Source organism: Diadema setosum, chromosome 21 (assembly GCF_964275005.1).
Source record: "Diadema setosum chromosome 21, eeDiaSeto1, whole genome shotgun sequence".
Taxonomy (NCBI): domain Eukaryota; kingdom Metazoa; phylum Echinodermata; class Echinoidea; order Diadematoida; family Diadematidae; genus Diadema; species Diadema setosum.
In genome coordinates this window covers 23,442,291-23,465,699 of record NC_092705.1, presented here as the reverse complement: position 1 = coordinate 23,465,699, position 23,409 = coordinate 23,442,291, and the positions used below count along the sequence as shown (strand labels likewise).

General features: G+C 37.6%; 1 protein-coding gene across 1 annotated transcript in view; it reads right to left on the bottom strand.

Moving 5' to 3' along the window:
- Nucleotides 1-936: 936 nt before the first annotated feature.
- LOC140244531 (uncharacterized) overlaps nucleotides 937-23,409 on the bottom strand; it is a 38,467-nt gene continuing 15,994 nt past the window's right edge. The window contains exon 2 of the mRNA XM_072324157.1: nucleotides 937-1,164. Coding sequence (XP_072180258.1) covers nucleotides 937-1,164 — 228 coding nt within the window. The remainder of the gene's footprint in view (nucleotides 1,165-23,409) is intronic.

The following is a 23,409-nucleotide window of genomic DNA, read 5'->3' as shown; positions in this document are numbered from 1 at the left end:
AATTAAATAATCGTAAGACTTCTCACGCCTGGTCTACCAATACTCTGCCCTAATCAAACATCAATACGAGCTCTTGCCATGTCGAATTTCTATCAATGGCCTTTAAGTGAAGCCATGAATTACATTTTGTCAGCGTTTTCCCTTCTAGGGGGGGGGGGGGAGGCTTTCTTTCAATTTCATTATGAAATACATCCAGATGGGGAGCTCAACTCCTGTTGCCAAAAACACATAATGCTACTACGATCTAATCAGACATACGAATATTATTTTGTCATTCCAAATGCCATGAAAATAAACTTTTTTTATGCGTTAGACACCAACATTGGCAATTTTCATACTCTCGGTGTATCGCGTGAGGTCTTTATCATGCTACATTCTTGGCTCATCAATTTGTAAACATAAATAAATGAATTCCAGAGGGAAAAAAAAGAAAATATTTACTTCAAACTGAATTAAAGTATAGATACTTCTAATACTCATGTTGAACAAAATTAAATTATCTCTTGTACTGCAAAATACCAATTGAACGACAGTATTTATCAGACACACACACAAAAAAAGCAATGGTCAGAAACACGAAGAAACAACATTCTGGGATATCTTGCACAATTTAAGAAAGTGATTACAATTAGAGAAATAATCTTAAACTAATGAAACTGACTGTGAAATAACCGGATGTTTTTATAGTAAAGAAGATACCAATCGTTGATTTCACGGGAACACAAACGATATGCAAGGAATGAAATCAAATAATCAACCATATCCTGATAAATGGAATTCAATGTCGATGATTTCTAAAACTACAGAAACAACATAAGGCTACAAAATCAAAATATGTATTTGTTTGTTTGTGGGTGTGTGTGTGTGTGTTGTTGTTGTTGGTTTTTTGTTGTTGTTTTTTTCGTCACAGGATTGGCAGCGCAAGATAATTTAGCACTAGTTAAATTGTCCTAATTCCAATTCGGGGTTATACGTCTCTGGATCCGCCGACAGGTGCCAGGGGTTCCACGAACTGGGCATCGCTCTCTTGCCGAAGGAGATCCCTTTATGGTACCGCATCCGTTTGGGGAAGTTTGCATTCATATTTTCCTCGCCACTCTCCGAGTCGTGTCGCTTGCCGAAGTTGATCCCAGAATGACGCTCTATGCCCTTCTTTCTATTTCCCTAAGTATGGAGAAGAGAGAGAGAGAGAGAGATGGATTATGAGAAACATAACCATGATTTAATCAAGTTTAAATCTTCAAAATTCCTCAAAAATTGATTTGCCAAATTCTTCAAAAGCAAAAAAAAAACAAAAACAAAAACAAAACCAAAACAAAACCAACCTAAAAAAAGAAGCAAACAGAAGCAAAATATACCAAAATAACAACAACAACAACAGTAGATATAAATCTGATAATCAAATAGACATTGATGCCTGGGTACTTAGATTCTTTATTAGAAATAAAAAAAAAATATGCAGATGTTATATAACATCAACGCAACATTGATGCCTGGGTATTTAAATTCTTCATTAGAAATGGAAAAAAAAATCTGAAACATAAACGAAACATGTTAACATAGATTATCGTAAGAATAGACAAAATGAAAAAAAAAAATCAGAATATAAACGGCACTATTTATTAAAAGAATCAGCAATCAGTACAACGTCGGAAAACACAGAGCTGAATCAAAAGAAACCAACTTCCCGTGCAGACTAAAAAGTGCAGTTCCATTCTTTTTTTCAAACAGTAATCAATATTTCAAGCTGCTGGGGTTACCATTTTTGTTTTTGCCCTTAAATCTCTTTTAATCCACATAAATAATCTTAGAAACTTAGAAGAAGAGTAATACATATTTTTGTTCCATTTGAAATAAAATAAAGAAATGAGAGAAAATACTAACAGTCGACATGTTATTTTTTCGCTGCTACATCAACCACGATGGGCTCGAAAAGTGATATAAAAAAGTACGGAAAGGGCACTACAATCGCAGTGAAATCATTGCAGCAGAATCAATCAAAAGTCTTCTAAAATAGCAGAGTACCGCTGAGGAACTGAGCAAAGGAAGCTAGTCCATTTCCTGAGATTGGAAATTACACTAACACTTATCAAGCACATGGCGGACGTAATCGCCCCATTTCCTTTACGATCGCGGTCATCAAAACCACGTCAAAATACACCTGTCGACATGAAGTTTTCAAAGCCACTTTTTGGCATTGATTGACTGGCAATTGTCGCCTAAGTACTTCACATCCGTGTGAACCAACTTCCTTTGTTGACGCTTTGCAAATTATTTTGATCAAGAGGGGAGAAGGTAGGTATCCCGACACTACAAACTCAGCCCACGCAAATTAAACGCCATGGATCGGAACGGGGTGCAGGCAGCCCACCGCAGTTAAATTGCACTGTGTTGTTGATCAACAATCAAAAAACAACTCTATTTCAGATCATAAGAGGGAAATTCCGGAGCAGATAAGAGCTAGTGTGGAGAGAAAAGGTAAAGATTTTATGAGCATAGTAGAGTAACAGTTTGATAAAAACAAGTTTTGCTCATCATTTCTGCAAAACGGTTCTCGAACACTTCGTGTGAATACGCAAAGGTGTGAGCTGAAGATGCCATCATCCTACAATAATTATCCATTGATCGTGTACTAAAAACTTTTTTTTTTTTGTTTTGCTTTAGGAGTGTAAAACATAATGTCATTGTTGGCTGAAAAAATATTTTCAAAAAATCATCAGTCAAATGTATATGGATTTGAGATGGGCCATATTTGAGCTTGAACAATAAAAAAGAATGAAATTTCAGAATTTGGTGTAAAAGATATGGGGCCCATAGCAAGTTGCCAGACGATGAAATTATTTGTTCAATCATTTCATCTTGTCTGTATTACAACTCTTTTGTAAAAATTAGCGAAAATTCACAATATCATAACATCCATAATATATATCAATTTTGATCATATATTAATTATCACTGGCATGCTAATGATTCTTTTGTCTTTCTTATCAGACTAACCTTGCTAAACTGGCCCGGAATTCCCCTTTTAACATTACTCGAAGTTAACATGTCGCGTTGCATCTTTGTTACAAATCTAGAGCACTTTATATCGTTCAAAAGTTTTCAAGGTCTTCTCAAATGTTATGTATCATACCACCATGTTCCAATTCCGAACTTATAAAAAACTGGGGAACGAAACAAAATGGTATGATGTACTGAGATAGAATCGTTAGCTCTATAGAGAAGATCCAGCTAACCTTGGAATAGGCCAATATTCCAAGTGCTTAGGGTTTGATAGAAGAGCCCGATATGTCTACATTGACAGCCTCCGTATTATTGCAGTAAAGTATATTAGTCAATTCATCGTTGTCAGGCAACTTTTTCTATTTTTCCTATAATTGTAATATTTAGAGCCTCCTTAGGCAGGTTTGCCCTAATAGCTGAATAACGATATTCTTATCTGAATCTTCTGGCATTTCTTATTTCTTTCTCTTTTTATCTAAAGTGACCAAGAAAAAGAGAGAAAAAAAAGATAATAGGAAGAAAAACTGTCTCAGCTGAATGAACGACTTTGGCATTCATAGTAAACGATTTATATTTTGACAAAATATGTTGGAATTGAATATGATGAAAGGAAATTTGAATCAAAGTTATCTCTTTTGTTTAAGGAGAATTACTAATAGACATAGAGAATATATCCTCTGATTTATCGCGTACATAAGATTGTGAACAAATTTGACAAGTCGAAGAGACCTTATGCCTAGTCATGGAGCATCCAATAAATTATTCGTTGAAATGTTTAAATCATCGCTACATTCAGTCTATTCAATTCTTATGGCAACATGCTTCGGGATATCAATAGCTTTTGCGAATACGGTTACCATTCTGAATCCAAATATCATAGCAAAATGCAAAACGTGATGTTCTTTTCTTTGTGTGTGTGTGTCACTCCAATCTGCGTTTGTCTGAATTGCATCAGTCATCAACATGAGAGACGTGAGGGTGTATGGCTCTTTGCTAATTAGTATGCATTTCATACCTTCATCAGCAATATCGTTTTACGATTCGTTTGCCCCTCAGTGCTACAATAAAAAGAAGAAGAAAAAAAAAAAGCCCGGCATAATGGCGTGTCAATCACACTGAAATCAACCACCCTGCAATCAACATAGAAATGAGCCTAACGACATCAGAATAAGAATGCCCAGCACGTGAAAGGACTCGCCAAGCCAACACGATAAAACAGCTAGCTTTTTTAATGATCAAATTATGCACTGACAATTATTAGCTCGAAAAAGGGTTGGGATTTGTCTGATTTTTGTCAGCGCTAGTAAAGTGACCCGCTTGCCTCGGATCCCTGGGGACAAATTTAAGTCTCGTATACTTGCAACGCCGAGAAAACAGCCCACGCATGTAAACAGACAAGAGCATATCTGTGGCTGAGTTCTGCTTGATAAATTCCCCACGAAGGGACAGGACTTTGAATAATACAACATGTGAGGGACAGTATTTGTGGATTTTTCTCTCTTTTTTCAGTGACCGGAACTTGTTTGCTACCATGCTGATTGTCCCTTTTATCGTTTGACTATTGGATCAAACGTTTGATTGTCGACAGAACGATTATCGACAATACATACCACCTCATCAATTATCTATCGGATTCCCGTATTCCCCTTCCTAATCTTGTCTTTACGACCATGCATTACTGGAAACCTCTTGATGATACAATTTCGAAAAGCTAAGTGCGAGGAAAATACATTTGAACAGAGAAAGATCAGTCCACGCCGCAATAAATCCGACACGAGGCAAATTGTGTTGTCAGGTGTCAAGTTGTAGGTGTATTCAACTAGCAGGGCAATGCAGTGGTTTATTATGCAATCACACTCAAATGACACTTGAACAGTCTACGATGTTGAATTTACTTGAATTGTCCCAACGAGGCACTCAATTCGAATTCCAAACAAACCGTGTCCCGAACGAGCTGAAGATGTCATTTGAATGACTTTTCAGTAATGACTTTCTGGGGTTTTTGTTTTGTTTTGTTTGTTAATTATTCTTGTTGCTTTTTTTTTTTTAAAGGCAGGTGCATTTTCGGTCGTCTGACCTCGCGTCTAAGTTCAGGGTTAGCCTAGGAAGAAGGAAAATCATGATTACCTATTGCGTGTTACAAGATCCTGTTGAGGAATCTCTCCTTAACTACCTCCCCCTCCCTCTCTCTCTCTCTCTCTCTCTCTCTCTCTCTCTTTGTATGAGTTGATATGAAATCACTGCGGAAACTCTCCCTCCCCCACAAACGCTGGTATATGCGCACCACTCACACACACACCATCACAATATTTACCATCGCATGCCTATTTATCGACATTTCCTGTGTAATATTTAGATATTTGTGGAGACGATCATTTACAAAAAAAAAAAAAAAAATGCACATACTGACACAACGCACAACCCACGCATCTGTCATAAAAAAAACAAGCAAACAAACAAGAAACCAAACAAACGAACAAACAAAAACCAGGATGGATGGGCACCGGAAATTAACATAGATTTGATGCAACCATCAACAAAAGATTTGTGCGAGTGTGTGAGGCACAAAAGTGTCAAAACTTTTCTCCACACGCTTTCACAACCTGAAACCTTCAAAACCAAACAAACAAACATATACATACATACATACATACATACATATATACATACATACATACATACATACATACAACAGATCACCCAGAGGCGAGGAGCCGGTGTTTTCAGGTGTGCCTGAGTGGGCCTGTGGGTGTGTGTGTGTGTGTGTGTGTGCGTGAACACGCATGTGCGCATGTGTGTGACTGTGTTTTTAGAAAACAATTAAGTCAGGTGTTCAGTTTTGTATCATGAGCTGTCGAGCCGGGAGTCTGCTTGTTAAACTCGTTGAATACATATACACTGGTCTCCAAGACCACTTTCACACACATCGACTAAGCTTATATCTATACGTCATATTTGAATATGTGTCATATTGATATGATACCATTCAAACATATAAGCAGGTTCAGATACTCAGCATACGTTCATCGTATACTATGGCAACATCAGTCCTCGCTTTAAAAATGTTTAAAAGAACATAAAGATATGTCAATTTCAGCCCATATTCCCTTCACTTTTATTGTAGTCCAAACCGTAATTTTATACTTGATTGTCATGGTATATGTTTGAATCATGAAATCAATAAAAACATATAAAAAAAACTTAGTATCTACCCCTCGAGTTATATAGAGCCGGATATTGTTTGATGTGTGTTTGTCCACACATGTCCAGTAAATTCAATCCAACTGTTTACCAGATAATTAGCGATAATGTTTCTCTCTTTTTTCTTTTTTTTTTCTTTTTTCAATGCGTCGATCCCGGCATACACAAAGGTTCAATTTTGTAAGCATCTGACAGCCTTCATTTCTGTAATCAGTTTTGCATTTTTGCGGGGACAAATCTGAGAAAGGAACTACGTAGGATTCACCTTAAAGGCACAACATATCAACAATCTCTACCAAACAAAAGGGAACATGTCTATTGCCCGTTTATGTAAGTTTATACATTTCTCAGTCTGTAATAGCTTACGTTGCCTATCACTCTTCTTTAAATATTGAACGCATTCCGAATGCAGGTTTGGGTAGGAAAGAAGGAAATGGACAAAAATATCGAAGAAAATGGGAAGATAATTGATTTACCCCTTGCGGCAAAACCTTCCTTTAGTATTACACTCTATCCCTGGACAAGAAGTAATTGTTGTATTGGTAGCCTCTGTGCAATGCATTGTTGCGTATAAACTCGGCGCATTTGCTATGTACACTATACACCCTCCTACAGTGGTCTCGCTGTGTTTGACACAGATGCAACGTACTGCCCCGCGGTAGTGAAATTATAACCGTGTCATTTCAAAATTAGTAGTGATTACAGCTTGTCACAATCACGTCCTTAAAGACATACAAACATATATTTAAAATACGAATATAAATATGTCGGTATTTCTTCACTTTTTTTTTTGCGGGGGGGGGGGGGGGGTAAGTTAATGACAGGAATGATACAAAGGTAAGAGCAAACAAAAATGTAAGTTGATTTTTTTTTCCATAGATCCCGTAACATAGCTTTTCTCTTCTTCTTTTTTTTTTCTGTGATCGGCTTTTTTTAAACGTTTTTGTTTTGATAAAGATGTTGGTCACTTTATTCTTCCCTTGACCTTTGGATGCATTCTGATACACTGTTAGATATCCATCAACACATTATATATCTTTATCCTTTTTGAACCGTTGTGCAATGAATCCGCACACGCAGAGAGAGAGAGAGAGAGAAAGGGTGGGGGAGGTGGCACACACGCCCAGATAGTGCTTGTCAGGTACAAATGGAGACTTTTGTTTTGATCAAGTTGTGATGTCAGTCATGTGTGGGAAGATGTGTGGGTCGATGGATTTGTTGAAGGGTGGGTTTGTGGGTGAGTGGAGTAGTGTTTACATGCATGGTAGTGAGTGTGCTAAGTCCCCGATTCTAGTCTTGTTCTACCCATTAATTCAGTTCTATAGGATAGAACTGCATGACTTGCTTGTAATGTGTGATTTTTCATTTTTGTTCATTTCCTTTTTTTCTACGGCGTCTTTGGTTTTGATTTTCGTCTCTCCTTCATTTTACCTTTTCCTCCCACATTTAGAAGTCTTGATTTTTTCTAGTCACTCCTGTATTATGATGTCAAGTTAAGCATTTCAAACCATTCCGAAGATGTAGAACAAGTTTAATGATAACAATTGTTTGAATTCATTTCGCTTGGTGTTTAGTCTGTAAAGTAAAATGTAATTAGGCAAACCAATTTTCTCGTGAATCAATGCATCTTATTAGAGAAAGTTGTGGAACAGCAACGCATACTTTGTGTCAAAATATTGTGATCATTTGATTATAAATTTGCTTCAGGCAAAACAAAAGAATACAGAAGAGCTTGTACGTTTTCATGGCGAATCACTACTGTATGCCCTGTTTCCACACAAACCCATTTTAGAACCTACATTATACAAGGTAATCCAATTACCAAGACTGATTAACTATAAATTGTCGAATACGCTAAACGTTCCGCTTCATCAAGAAACAACACAGTTATTCAAACAAGAGAAGGAGGGGAGAATAGAAGCAAACAATATATCTTGTATCATATTGCACGACTGTCGATTTCCTTTCCATGTTTATTCGTTCGGAATGCCGCCCACGTAAATATTCTACACAATTTTCTTATCAAACGATAATATTCTCGATATCTTACGTCTACAAAGTCAATTGTTCTCTCGTTTGAAAGGATTTTTATGGATCACAATTCCTGGCTAAAGAGGCACCAGCAGTAATTTGATAATCATCATTCAGCTATCTATCGTTATATTCGCATACATACCATCGTGTTCGGGGTAATTAGGAGATAGAAATGCGAATACCCCGTGGGCGCATTATTAGCAATCCTTGGATTCTGCCCCGAGAATGAATTCCAGTTTTACTTGTGCTAAGTGATATCATCAATCTGAACCAATTTTGCAATCGGTTTTGTGACACCATGATCCAGACTCCGCCAATGACAGCTCTGTTTTCCAATAAGGTACCTTACTAGGCCTATAGTATTCTCCGCCAAGGATAACAGGCTTTGCTGGCGATATGAAATGTAAAGCAGAATTTACGTTTTCTCTTAACGATACATCACATAATAACCACATACTTCCCTGCGCTCTGTGATATCTCCCAACTCTTGATTTCTTCTATTCATTTTTATGCCATTTTGCCTCACGTTGTGTTATATAACATGACGTCACCCTGTTATCAAAATATAGCAATGTTATCTTGTGTGACAGATTACGAATAAAACAAGAAAACAAAAACAAAAAATGGATGGTTCTTTCTTGCATACTTTTTTTTTTCTAACTTGCAGATTCTGGAAATCTAGAGAAAACATATTTTGTTGTGCTCTGTTCCTTCTCTGTCTATTCTTATTTTTCATTCGGTTTTTTTCTTTTTACCGGTCCCGAGGATCATACGCCCACGAGGCTCTAAACGCTCAAGTACATTTGTTTATTTGCTTGTACACATTTTCGTTTACATTTGCTTTAATATTTGGTAACACGTTCTAGGTATTTTCCGTGCATCACAAAACCAAGAAAAAGCCCCACGCCCTGATAAAGATAGGTAGAATGAGTCAACATAGTCAATCTTTCCTTTTCTTTTGTGATAGAGCAATTCTTCTTTGACATAATCCTAAAGTTTGGGATCATACAGAGAGGAACGTTGAATGGTGAGTACTGCCGTTTTTTCTAGAACACATTATTTTCTCCCTTTTTTTTGTAGAATAGTGTGACTTCGTATAATGTATGTCTTTTCAGTTCTAAAAGAACCTCATATATCTTTTTTTTTTTTCATTTTCAACTCTGATTAATTTTGACAGGATAATGCTACTGCTCTGGAAGGTATAATAGTACGTACTGGAGTCGTCTATATAACTATGCCGAGTTATGAGAGATTATGTAAAGTAATGTCGACCCGCAGCACCGAGCAGAGTGAATGACTGCTTGGTCTGGTGCAACCCGAGCTATTAAAAGCTTCCAGTAAGGTCAGAATACGGAACACGCACAGAGGTTTAGTGGTTCACGGTTTTTCAGCCTTCCGATTATATCCAAGATCGGCATGCGTTGCGGAGACACGACGCTATTCTCCCGGTGTCGCCTTTCCTACTATCTTGGATTGTTACTCACGTATTGCTGTCTCGGAGTAATTATGTCACGCAGGATGTATGTATGTCGTGGTGCCTGGGTCTAATTAGGCATGCACAGGCAATGGGACTGATACTCTTCCATCGCCGGGCGCCTGAAAAGAAGTTTCTCGAATTTTAAGAAACCTAACTTGATCAAAGATGATCTACGCTTGTTCGTTCAACTTTGCACATGACATGCATGTGAGGAAACATTACCGATTGGCATGGATGAATTACACGGTAGATATATGTATGCTTCCTGCAAGCTCTAGACAAAATCTTAGTTACTCAAGGGGTCTCAAAATTATATCATATTCTCTAAGTATGATATTCCAATATAATACATTACATCCATTGCATTTCATTATATAAGTACTGTTAAAGTGGATATTTTCACGTCACTAATTGTTCACGTTCTGCCGGGTAAGAAGAGTTTTGCGTGTTTTTAATTCCGCGGATTCAAGACATCAAGTATTGGAACATATGGAAAGCAAAAATATACGCATGCTTTTATTTTCACGCTAGTTTCTGGTTGCGCAAAATGTGCGAAAATGTCAACACCGCAAAAATTTCCACTTTTACAGTAGTAGGAATCTCCAGAACAGAAAAGAAAAGCACTCATCCTCTATTAATATGTTCACCCTTTAGGATCCACATCCTCTCATGAGTTGTCTGCCGTTTTGTCATTATAGATTTTATCCACTATAATGCTTTAGAGGCCAGTACTTAAAAGCCAAAAGAAAACTTTAGCAAAATCAACTTAATTTACCAATTGTCATCTTGTTTGTCCTAAAAATTGTAAGAGTAATACCCATTAACATATGGAATGGGTGTGGATGATATTGATATAGATACTTACAGGTTCAATTTAGTTTATTGACATAAGAGGAAATCTTCTACGAGAGGCATTATGTATACATCCGAATTGTTTAATTTGTATCATAGCCCCGTTTGTTGGAAATCCTCATCTAAAGAAATTCTGATTTTTTTTTATTTGGTCAATGAAGCATTCACCTGATGGCTTTATTTGATACAGTTGTAAAGCGCATTGGTAGAATTACTCTTTCACCAATAAGAATGAAAATGCACAGAATAATAACAGTCTATACGAAGCTTCCAGCCCACGTCAATAAATCTGAATCTATATTTCCATTATGATCAATATTCATTTAGAATGTGTCACTTACCTTTTCATCTAGACGAGGCTAATTACTCTTTATAGGTCGGCTCAATTTGCCTGATTGCTTATCAATAATAGTGTCCTCTTTTTTTTCTCTCTCTCTCTCTTTGGCATGTCTTTCTCTATCTCTCTTCCCTATTTTGCTCTGTTTATCGAGAAAAAAAAAAGTGGGCACGGCGGTTGCGATTGATTGGCATTTCGTATTTTCATCGCGTGAAATCTCAAGAACGCGGAGCCGTGTTTTTATAGAAATGCTTCGTCATTATACTTATCGAAATGACCATTGCGTGTGGATGTCATAGCTTTTATGACATTTACAGGTGGTTCTCGTGCTCACAGATATATTACAAATAGAAGTGCGTGTGGTAGTTAGGTGAATATTTCATGTTCCCCTTCGTCACCATGGAGACCAATAAAATCCACATAGAGACCACATATTCACATAATATTGATTCACTGTAACCACCTTCATTTCTTTCCTTTTTTTGTAATTGTTTTGCCTTGCTGCTAGGTTGTACGATTTCTGAGTGACCTTCAATTAGAAGTGACTCAGGAAAACAGAGGTAGTATGTCACCAAGAGTCTCATTTAATGCGCGGAGACTACACTACGACCCATTTAAGTAGAAATGAAAACAGGTGGTTTCTTTGCATCCGGGTACCTGATTGCGTCTGCTGTGCATGTCGTCAGATCGGGTGTTGTCATCTAGTAATGTGCACTATTCCAAGCTTTTGATATCAGAATACCACATGGAAGGAGGGAACGAAAAAGTAGAAAACTAAACGCTTTGAGAGTGAAGCATTATTTTAGTTCTGAGTCATTTTTTTATGCGATAGCGTGTCTGCCTGGCAAATTAAAATTTCATGGTTCGAGACCAGCTGATGGTAGTAAAGGCAAAGCTACATGCTGTGTCTGTCGGGTTCACAGTTCTTTATTCCGAAGGTTCGTTTATCAAAAAAAAAAAAATAAAATAAAATAAGAATGAAATAATATTCGTGGTTATTCCGAAGGTTCGTTAATCCGATAATGACAAGAGGTTCGTTATACCGAAAACGAAATAAGCACGCACCGTCTTTATATTTTCGGATTTACGAACTTTATTTCATTGTCGCGTTAACGAACCTTCCTTCTTTTTCGGATTAACAAACCTTCGGAATAACAAACATTATTTCATTTTAGCATTAATGACGAACATCACCCGTTTGTTGTCCCCCTTATAGTACAGTATATAGACGAAAAAGACTGACTCTCGGGTATAATGTTTGTGTGTGTGTGTGTGTGTGTGTGTGTGTGTGTGTGCATGTGTATAGTAAGATAGACAGAGAGAGAGAGAGGGGGGGGGGGAGAGGGAGATAGAAAAATTAATTGTTGAAAACCGTAACGTCGGAAAGCAACCCACAACCACATGGGAAAAAGAAAAGAGTGCGGTTCCGTAGGAAACCAGGAACAGAATCTCTTCGAAAGAAGGCTACGGAGAAAAAAAGAAAGAGGAAAAACACAACAGCAGCAACAGCATATGAATTTCTACCTGTCATTCACACTGAAACTCCCACATCCGTAGGCATACCCTTCTGCATCTAAATTCTGTGTCTTGCCTTTCATGAACTTGACCCCTTCACCACGGTATGCATTAAATGGACCAGATTAAAATGAGAGAGAGAAAAAATGCACTCTATAATACTTGAGTGGCAGTTGTAACTCGCTCCAAGTGGAAAATGTTCTTCGAGTCTCGCCAATAAAGCTTCGACTCAGACTTTCAATTTCCGAGTTGTTCATTGAAAAGATATACGTGCGCTGCAGTGTATAGGTGACCTAGAAGGTAATTCTATCTTATCTACAGATTGGGAGGGTGGGGGTTTGGGTTGGGGTCCATGGTTGCAGAGAGAAGATTGCGTCGGTAACCATAGACCATTAAGTCTCTCATTCAAAAACCTAAGTCGACATACTCTCGACTCTGTGTCGCTCAAGTCATCCCTTGCATAAGAATAATGGAATCAGGGTGGGTTGCATCTTATTCCACTGTAGGCAATGCTCAACATTCCCTCCAGGTTTTGTATTGTATTCTTTTGCTTTTGTTTTTGTTTACAGTGTTCTCGTCAGTTCGTTGGTACCACGGCGAAGTATACCCTGCGATCTTGACAATATGTATGGGCTTGGGCGAGACAGGGCACCCGTTGAAGAGAACCGGGTCGGGTTCTGGTAGAGCATTTTACAATCCCATGGAAAGCAGCTGTCAAGGTTTTGCCGGAAAGGTATATAGTCAGTTACTGACTATATACCTTTCCGGCAAAACCTTTTCTCTGCTTATTCCCTTTCACGTCTGTCTACTATCTTTGACTACTGTAGTCAAAGATAGTAGACAGACGTGAAAGGGAATAAGCAGAGAAAGGAAATTGAATATCAACACAGGCAAGTGACAACACAACATGATGACAGGTGAACCAAGTGAACAAAGTGAACAAAAAGTGGAAGAATATGCATCATAGTGGAAAAATTAGGTATCTTCAGCACATAAAAAAAGGAAATTATCACTAAAGACGGCTCAGGGTGGGTTCAAATCCTCCATTAACCTAAAAAAAAAAAACACCCCAGACTTTGATTGTTTATCATTTGATGGAGTTTATCAAGACCCAACTACCAGAAGAAAATAAGAACAGTGCATGATAACTGAGTAATCAAAATAATAGACAACTTCTGTAAAAGTGACTCTGAAGTCTACTTGAATTGGAGACTTAAGCGCATTAGTCATAGGAAAGACCGTATTAACATGGTTCAGTAAAATCCGGAAACCATGTTTGTAATGTTACTTCGTTGTATTTACAATTTTCAAAAGTGATATAACAAACTTATAGAATTGGAATTGGTATCGTATTCACGTCATATTTCCCTCACATACAGTGTAGCCATGGTTTCCTGTTTCCTCGGTATCAGTTGCAATTTTTGCAATTAATCAGGTCACAATAAAGTTCTGCAAGGCAGAATGATTTTTTAGAGTAAAGGAAAACAGCTGAAGAGAGAAAAGCTCGTGGCCTTATTACACTTGCCATTCGTCCACCATGCACTTTTCATGCAAAGTCAAAGTGATTTAATCTAAACCAGCAACGTGCGATGCTACGAATCACGACTCGGAAATCACATTTATATTAGTCTCTCACATATTTCGAAGGGTAAAGGTAGCAGAGACTAAAGCAGGAAAATATGACTCGAGATTTATCAGGTCACACACGCGTAATTGGAAATATTGGCTCCATTTTTCATTTCTAAATGATGACATTTATCTAGCAAGGCTTAATGTACGTTTGTTCTTCAGCCTGAGTGTCGTGAGTGTTTATCTGCGACACATTGCGTTTGCGGGGTTCGTAACTTCCAACTCGAAATATTTTGCGAGACCTGAAAACTCTCAATAGCAGACTTCACGATTCAATTTAGCGTGACTCTGAAATTGATGCGTGTTTTCATTTTGGCTGTCATCACAAGTACAACTCGCATGACGTTAAAAAAATATTTGACATTCTGCACTGATAAGTTGAAATCTTGACCCACTTGACAAAATTATGCCAAATCAATATATAAAATCCTATGATGTAAATAAAGGACCCCTCCATCTGATAGAAAAATCTCCTCCCCTCCCCCACTACCCCCCCCCCATTCTGTTTTCCTTCTGCTGTCTTGGTTTTAATATATTTTGACCTTTTCTCTTTGAATGTGTCTTATCTTATAAGACACATTTATTATTTTACTTTATTTCTTTATTTTACCTTTTTCCTGACAGCCTATACATAATATGACATTATAAGATGAGTTCAAGTTAAATGTAATTACTGGTGAAGGGATTGGTCTGGTTTTACAACTATATTTATTCACTCTTCCTCTAGCCAACATGGGATTCCTCGAAGTTCACTTAAAGAAAAAAGAAAATAAAACCAAGAAGAACACAGATAAGTCCAGACCACCATGAAGAATTTGTTGAAAGTACTGCAGGACCATAAGCGTGTGATGTATAATTTGGTGCAAAACGGGCAAAACTTTTGTCATCATAAAAATGTGGATATCTTTAGTTTCATTGCCTCAGCTTGTGTCTTTTAAATCGTTTATTACCACCGGAACAGTAACTCTGGCAGTCTTTTCAGTAATTCTCTTTAGCACTTACGTTTTTGTTTTTGTTTTGTTTTTTGTTTTTTTTTTTGGCCATAAATCATTATTCTCATCTCTCTTCTCTCATACAGTTGCATCTACTCCATGGTAGGTGCAGGGCGCAAAATGCACAAATACTGATATGCGCTCGAGCATTCGAATTCAATAAAAGGATGTTGTTTCCGTCCGTTGTCTTCATTCAGAAAGGGCCGGGAGTGGAGGGGGGGGGGGGAGCGTGTGGTTGAGGGTCTTATCATCCGATTGTACGTGTAACGTATCTACCTTAACTATATAAAGTGGACTCCACTGCCTTCGTTGGTACGTATCACGTGACCCGCTACACTGATGAGTACCAAAGGGCGGTGAAGTCGGCAGATAGCGAAGACACGTGAAGATCCTGTGTGGGTAGCATGATTACCTGGGAGCTTTCGTCAGAATTTTTTAGCAGATATGCCTTACTGATCTTTGACAGTTTAGGATATGCGGCGATGGCAACTTTCTTTTCCAGCTTATTGTCGAACAGATGAAGGTCATCCTTTTATCTTGAACAATGTCTGGAACAGTTATAACGATAGAAATTAGGTGAATATTTCTCTTAAACATATTTGCTATTCCACGTCCTGGTCGACTGCTTACTTTGTACTTTGACAAAATTAGACGTAGACAATTAACATTTATATTAATCTGCACATTCTCGGGAAGGAAAAAAAAAATGTAATGGAGCTTTTAGGAAATCTAGCTGCGTTTTAAGCAGAGTAAAGTTAGAAATGTTTTGCGATCAAGTTCATCCTCATGAAACATATCTTTAGATATTTTTTTTTTCAAGACGTTTAAAGAATTACTAAAAAAAAACCCCACATGATTATCGATCTTGGCATTTAAGAATGCTTATTTTTTATTTTCGGAGGGGGGGGGGGCTACCCCTATATCAGCCGCATCATCCACTTCCCTTCTCTCTATCTCTCCCACACGCACATGCACACACACACACACACACACACACACACACATAAACTCCTCCTATTTCCCCTGTAAATATTGCAAGAACCCCGTTAATATGCTTATGAAACGAGAGCATGTCACATTACCTGTTTTTTTTTTTTTTTTTTTTATAAACGAACGCGCAGAAATTGTACTTTGCGGGAGGCATCTCATTTCTTACGAATCATACTCAGATTCATACACTGGGTTCCTCCGAATTTCCAGTCTAGTGTCCGTGTCCAAAGGCAAGAGGAAAATGCATTTTCACTCCGACCGACTAATTGATATGGTGCACTCGTGTTTACCAGTCTGTGCCTATTTCGTGGCGTACCTGAACACTCAGGGTGCATTAATTCGATAAAGTATGGCAGAAGAAGATGAAGTACAGCCACAAAGCACACCACACACACATACATACATACATACATACATACGTACATCACACGCGCACACACGTCCATAAAAACACACAGGTGTGTAAAGTACTACCCACGACCACACATAGACACAAACTCACCCACGAACGCATACACGAGGAATATCGGACACAAGTGGGGCAGCTTCCACCAACACCTCTCGCTTAAAAGAAATCAATTATTGATTTCTCTAAAAGCCTATGGTGTACAATTCGCTATATTACCTTTACTGAGTGATCCCCTTAATTGACGGTAGAAACGAAGGGAAGAGAAAAGAAGAAAACAAAACATGAAAAGAAAATGTGCATTTTAGGAAGACTTCCTTTATACTCAGGATAGCGGAGGACATCTTACGGGGTGGGGGGGGGGGGGGCTTCAGTGCCTATAGATGGAATATATAGGCTGATCATCGATTCCTAGTCAGTGCGGAGAACTAGGTCTGCGAAATTGAAATGATACAAACACTGTGACCCGCTATACTATCATGACCTAAAAACACATTTGTTAACCTATCCAATGCAAAAGCAGATTTTGCTAATCATCATACTTATTACTTGTGAACGAAGATCCAAGAACTCGTATCTCGTAGAAATACAATGAAGATAGACACAAAATTCATGTGTGTTGCCAAGGGTCTGTCATCACTTCCCACGAAGAGAATGTCCCTGAAAGTTTATGCCTACCTCCATTAACTCTTTACGTGCTTTGAGTGCTGATCAGCACAGAAAGTCCTGGATACACACTGTCCCCAGGTTCCTGGCACATAAAGGATTAATGATCTTACACATGCAGATTGCTAAAATTAGGGAATATTGCACACGTATGTAACATCAGCAAAAGTAATGTTACGTGTCGCCACGTTACTCGAAAAAGTCTTAGTAATGGAAGAACGGGATGTCCAAATTGATAAAAGTGAGGCGAGGTAAACACGCGCACACACACACACACACACACACACACACACATTTGTATAAACAATATACATACATAAAACGAGATATTTGCTACAAAATAAAAAAAAAACTGATATTTTGACCTTTTCACGTGGGAATTTGCATGATAGGAAGCTTGCATGGTGTGGGAATGAACAGCCGGCACGATTTTACGGTAACACCAGATGCTGAAGAAATCTATCGAGAGAATTCTTTCATAAGAAAATGGAGTCCTTAAAAGGATTGTCAGATAATGAGATTATCATGAATACTGAGAAACTCCATTTTATTAGGATCTAATTGTCTCATGGTCATTCTGTAATGGCTCCAATTTTCTCAACAAATAATTTTATCGACAAAGTTATTTAGCATGTGGTGTAACTGTTAAATCGTTTACTCAACAGCTTGAAATTTCGTTTTAAAGCACGTTACTACGGTGTTTTGATATGACCTGTCTCAAACGGCTAATGGCCAACACGCAGGACAGCGTACAGCAACCTAAACCAACGATGGGACTGGTTGTTACTGACATGACTTAGGATTTTTATTATGATGGTTATTTTTTTATCATTATCATTATCATCATCATCACCATTATTATCATTAATATTACTATTATTATCATTAACATCATTATTATAATTAGTATTATTACTATTATTATCATTATTCTTTTTATCATTAGCATTATTATTATCATCATTATTATTACTAATACTATTATTGTTATTGTTATTATAATTATCATAATCATCATCATTGTAGAAGATGTGAACCAAAGAAAGCATATATTAACTACCCTGCGTATCAGAATGGAGCTGCAAGAACGTGCCTAAATGTACCCCATACACACCACAACAACGCATTCCAATTGACTCGATATCTCGAAATTCTGCAGCTTGACGTGGCGTGTCTCGTCTTGTAATTCCTAAAATGTCTATAATCAATGCGATTGTCGCCGTAATTCCTTCTAGTAATTCTTACTTCAAGAGCAGCAACATATATAATGTCAAGGTTATTCTTCTTTCAGTGAAATAAAACATAAGAATAGAGTTAAGATGCAATGAAAACAAAAGTATTCGTTCAGCAGCTCGTGTTTCTTTCCTTAGTGTGACGCCATCCAAATATAGCAAACATTCCTATCAATGCATGTCAGAAGGTGAAACGATGTACAGATGAAACAGCGTGGGTTATGTTTGTTATTTGTCAAAAATTACATTCAGTCCCTGAATATGATGTATTGGCGATAGTTTGTCCCATCAATAATGATTGCTCGTGTGTGGCAAAGAATTTGGAGTACGCTCGAAGAGCATTTTCTTGCTTTGCTGAGGTAAAGACTCTCAATCAGCTACGTAACAAGACGTAAGATTTTGCTTATTGCATGAAAACCTACATTCTTCATTTCATGAAGACTGTTACGATAACTACGGTTTTAGGAATGCTATAGAATCTTGTTTCGTGAATAGCAATATAAGTAATGTTTTACAAGATTGCATTTTTCCTAGCGTATTGGGGCGTTTTGCCCATGAACAAAAATGCGTATGAAAAATAAGCCATGACTCGACTAATTATTTTGGTCTTCCCCCATCCCATCTGCTTCTTGTTCGCAAAAGATGCTTACATTTTTTTTTTACAGACCAGGGATGCTTCACTATATCAGACTTGGCTCCATGTGAGGGGTTTTTTTTTTTTTTTTGAGGCATTATTTTTCTTCTTTTGCTTTTGGTTACCGATGTATAAGCATGAAGAAGAAACCCATCCACCGTTTATCTCCTATTAATTCAGATTTCTCTTACTGAGTTCGTTCCAGGCATTGTGCTTCCAACGAACGAAAGGAGGCACAGAACTCATCTTTCAAAAATATGCATCCCAAGTGGGTAAACTTGGTGTGTTTTTTTTATATACTTCTTACATTTCTAGTCTTCAATCCAGGGAAAACATTATTTACTACTATTTCTGTCATCTGTATTTCTTTTCCTTTTGTGTACCTCAATCTACCTTAGATATGAAACAACCCTTTCAACGGATTGTTCGTTGAATGTCACATTCTTTTCAAATCACAGAATAGGGCACATGGTCAGGAGGATAGCGTGTTTATGTGCGATATCCACAGGATTTTACAAAACTAGAGGAGCAATACCACACAGACGTCATGAGACGATAATAGAGGTTCTTTGTATGAGCCATCCAACGCGACCTTTCGAGCTTGTCGCTATTAAGAAACGTTCCTGATCTCATAACTGAAAACACTGCGCATGTAAACGCTCCCACTTGGCTTGATTTAGCAAATAGGTGAACTAGATGCAAATAGGACGTAAAGATGACACCAACGTAAAAAATACCACGGATAATAGCTGATGACTCATTAAAAAAAAAAAGGAAATCAGAGATCTTGATATTTTTGTCATCGTGGTTTAGCTTGTTGAGGTATTTACGTTCTTGTTTTGATTTCAACTATAGCAAAAGCATCCGTTTATGTTATTTTTTTTTTCGTTTTATCTTTCGAAGTGAGCATCTGGTCCTTCTTGTGAATGAACTCTCAGAGTAGTATACGCATTTGATACCATTATGCTTGTAGTGCTCGTACATTAGGTAATAGTCTCAGAACCAAGTTCGTTCAATGGCGAATAGAGTGCGGTAATTTCATCACGGCAAAGCTCAATCAACTCAAGATGCTGTTTACAGCCTCTCGTATACCACAGCCAATTTGTTGCCGGAAACCATACTAGCATCCTGGTCAAAGATTGGCCAGGGAGAAGTGCAATCTGACGCAATAAGACTCAACGTCAATCAGTCAGAGGATTGTACACAAGGTACTCTACACAAAATAGGCCTACACAAAGCATGCCATAGTTCATTAAATTTTGAAGGCGCATGAATCCACCTTAACAGTCATTACATCATCTTACCCATTGATTCCCTGCCGTTCTCAATTCATGATTGCATCATATATGCACAATAGCAATATATGAAAGCATAGTGGTGTATATATGAATATTACGTACAATAAATTGCTACAGATGTGCACATATCTATACAAGTACATAGAGAATTTATACATACAAACATTTATGTTTAATACAGGGCTGTTACATGCTTTACTAATATAGCAGATTGCATCATAAACGTCCAGAAAAATACCTCATCAACCTATAGTTGTAAAATCATGTTTTATGAAATAAAAGCAATGCTTCAGAAATTTAAGTACTCTGAAATTAAAGGGGATGGTTAGTAACTGATCAGTGGAATTCATTGGGAATGCTGGGGGATGATTGTTCCAATCCTTGTGGTTTTCATTTAAGAGTACATTATATATCTATTGTTGTGTGAAAATTATTTGCTTCAGAATGATCTCATATTCAAGTAATGTGCAGTTCAATGTTTCCAGGTTAGCATGCCTGTACAGTGACAGGGCGATCGTTAACGGCCTAACTGCACATTGCTTGGATATGAGACCATTCTGAAGCAAATAATTTTCACACAACAATAGATATATAATGTACTCTTAAATGAATCCCACAAGAATTGGAACAATCATCCTCCAGCATTCCCAATGATTCCCACTGATCAGTAACTAGCCATCTCCTTTAACACCATTGTAAAAAAAAAGAAAAACAAAACTTTAGCCCCAAACACTTTTTTAAGCTAAAAGGGGAAATTTAAGAAACAAACACAGAAACAGATTGAGTGCCGTATCAAAAAAAAAAAAATCAAAAAGGGGAAAAAAAGACAGGCTCATGACTGCGAAATGATCAATCAAACTGTGACCAATGTAAATAATTCAAAAGGCGTCATGAAGGCTAACCAGACCGATTATTAATTTGATTTGCCATAGCTCAACCACTTCGACAGATATGAACACGGAGCGATCGCCAAATGGATGATACATTATTAAGATTTATATATCATTTTCAGATTATAAGTCAAAAGAGACTGATGAACAAAGTTACTCAGCTTTAAGTGCTACTGCTAAAATTAGCCAGCACGCCAATAATTAACGCCACAAAGTAAGCTTTGCAATGAGACAGTTAGTACTCTTCTGCACCCGACATTCCGGCATGTCTGGGATGACGGTACTCAGTTGTTCGAAACGATATTTTTGGTCCATAATTATTGGTTTTGATATCCATTACAGTTGGTGGCCTGGAAATAGCTAGCAATTACTCAGCGATACATAGACCTAGCGAAGCAAATCGTAATTTCAACATGGAAGCTCAATATTTTGATGGCATTGCATTAACAAAAGGACAAAGAGTGCAAGAGAATATTATCATGCTCTCTTTTTTTGTCCTCGTTCCTATTCAAAGCACAATTTTCATTTTTCTTTACGATCCGAGTATTGAAGTATAACAAAGCAAAAGCTGTCATCAATAATACACGATGGCTGATATCTACTTCACACAATGTCTGTATCGTGAGAGGGTCTTTTTTTTCCATAATATGTGAGCATTTTGGGGCCTGCATCGAACTGGAATTCTAGTCATCGATTCTTCTCGCCAAAATCGAGGCAAGCTTGACCGACATTGACCGACCATAAAAACAGTACGGGTGCATTTTGATATTGACGCTAAATGCCAAGATTCGTGATTGAATATGGATTATGATTTTTTAATGCCTTTATATCGTATTTAATGATATTTTCATGAGCTTGCCCCTACACTACATTTGTTCTTAGGCCCGATATCAAGTAGATCAGTCAATCATCTTTATATCAGCTTTCGTCCTATTCCAGTCTTTTGACAGCCATTGTCTGAGAGAAATGCAAGAAGAAAGTAAAAAAAAAACACACACAAAAAAAACACAGTTGCTACTTTTCACATATACATTTGACGCAGATCAACAGCAGCAGCAACAAAATCCAATTGCGTTACGCGTTGGAGACTATAAGTCTGTATATCACATTTTACCATTGTTTCCCCAATTTCTGTTGACTTTCCTATATCGCGTAGACAAAATAGAAACAGTATCATAAAAAATCCCCCTTGTCAGTATGTATACTTTCCTACATAGACATGCATTGTTTTATTGAGATCAGAGGATTCAGAGTAACATCGCAGAAAAGCAGAGAGTCAAATCGACTTACGGTCCCTTCTATTTCCTATTTCCTATTTCTTTTTGGTTTTTTATGTCCCTTTCCTTGTCCTTTTTTCCTATTCTATGTAACAGTTTTTCGCAGCAGCACAATACGCCCTATCAAAAGTCATCGAATACATGTGCTGGTAAAGGCCATTCGACCTGATTCTGTATGATCTGATGAAAATTATATACACGTATGAAGGATTGAATTGAATATGAGGAAATACATTGCATATGACAACAGTAAGGTTTTCTGTTATTGTCATGAACACAGATGTTCATATGTTCATACACTTACGAATGTAAGCTTATATATGTGATGCCCGGTTTGTTGTGTACACTTAATTAAGCTTGCCATCACTGGGAATATTATGAACATTGATGGTCAGTCACAAGGAGGTTGGAAGAAAGAAAGGAGTTATTAAAGACAGCCAATTATTGAACCAAATGATATTGAGGCAATTTCAAAAATCTAATCACCAAGCCCTCCTCTCCTCCATTACCTACTTTGCATTATTTGAGCGCGAACCATCGTACCGAAAATTGAGACACTGCCCGGAGGGAGAATGCCAGAAAATTAAAAGCCATGCACATCATTGTGTGGCTCTGTCAACCCAACCAGGACGTTTCATAAAAATCAGGCTCTTCTTGTTTTGCTCATGACTAATTACCACACGAGAAGACCTATATGCACTACCTCTTCACAGTTTTCCCTCTTTTTTGTTATTCAGCGAGCTGCATACATCTTAATATCTTTCATTCGTATTGCATTATTCATTGGAGGAAAGAACCTTGATGTTTGAGCTGCAGCAGATAGCTCGCAGGATTGAATCGCCAGCAACAGAAACAATGCCAAACAAAAATAAAATCACGTCAGCCAGGAAAGACAAGGTTCCTGAATGCATTCCTCCATCCCCCCCCCCCATCGTTGTTACTGTTAGACGACCTGAATTCATCTAAACCAACATAC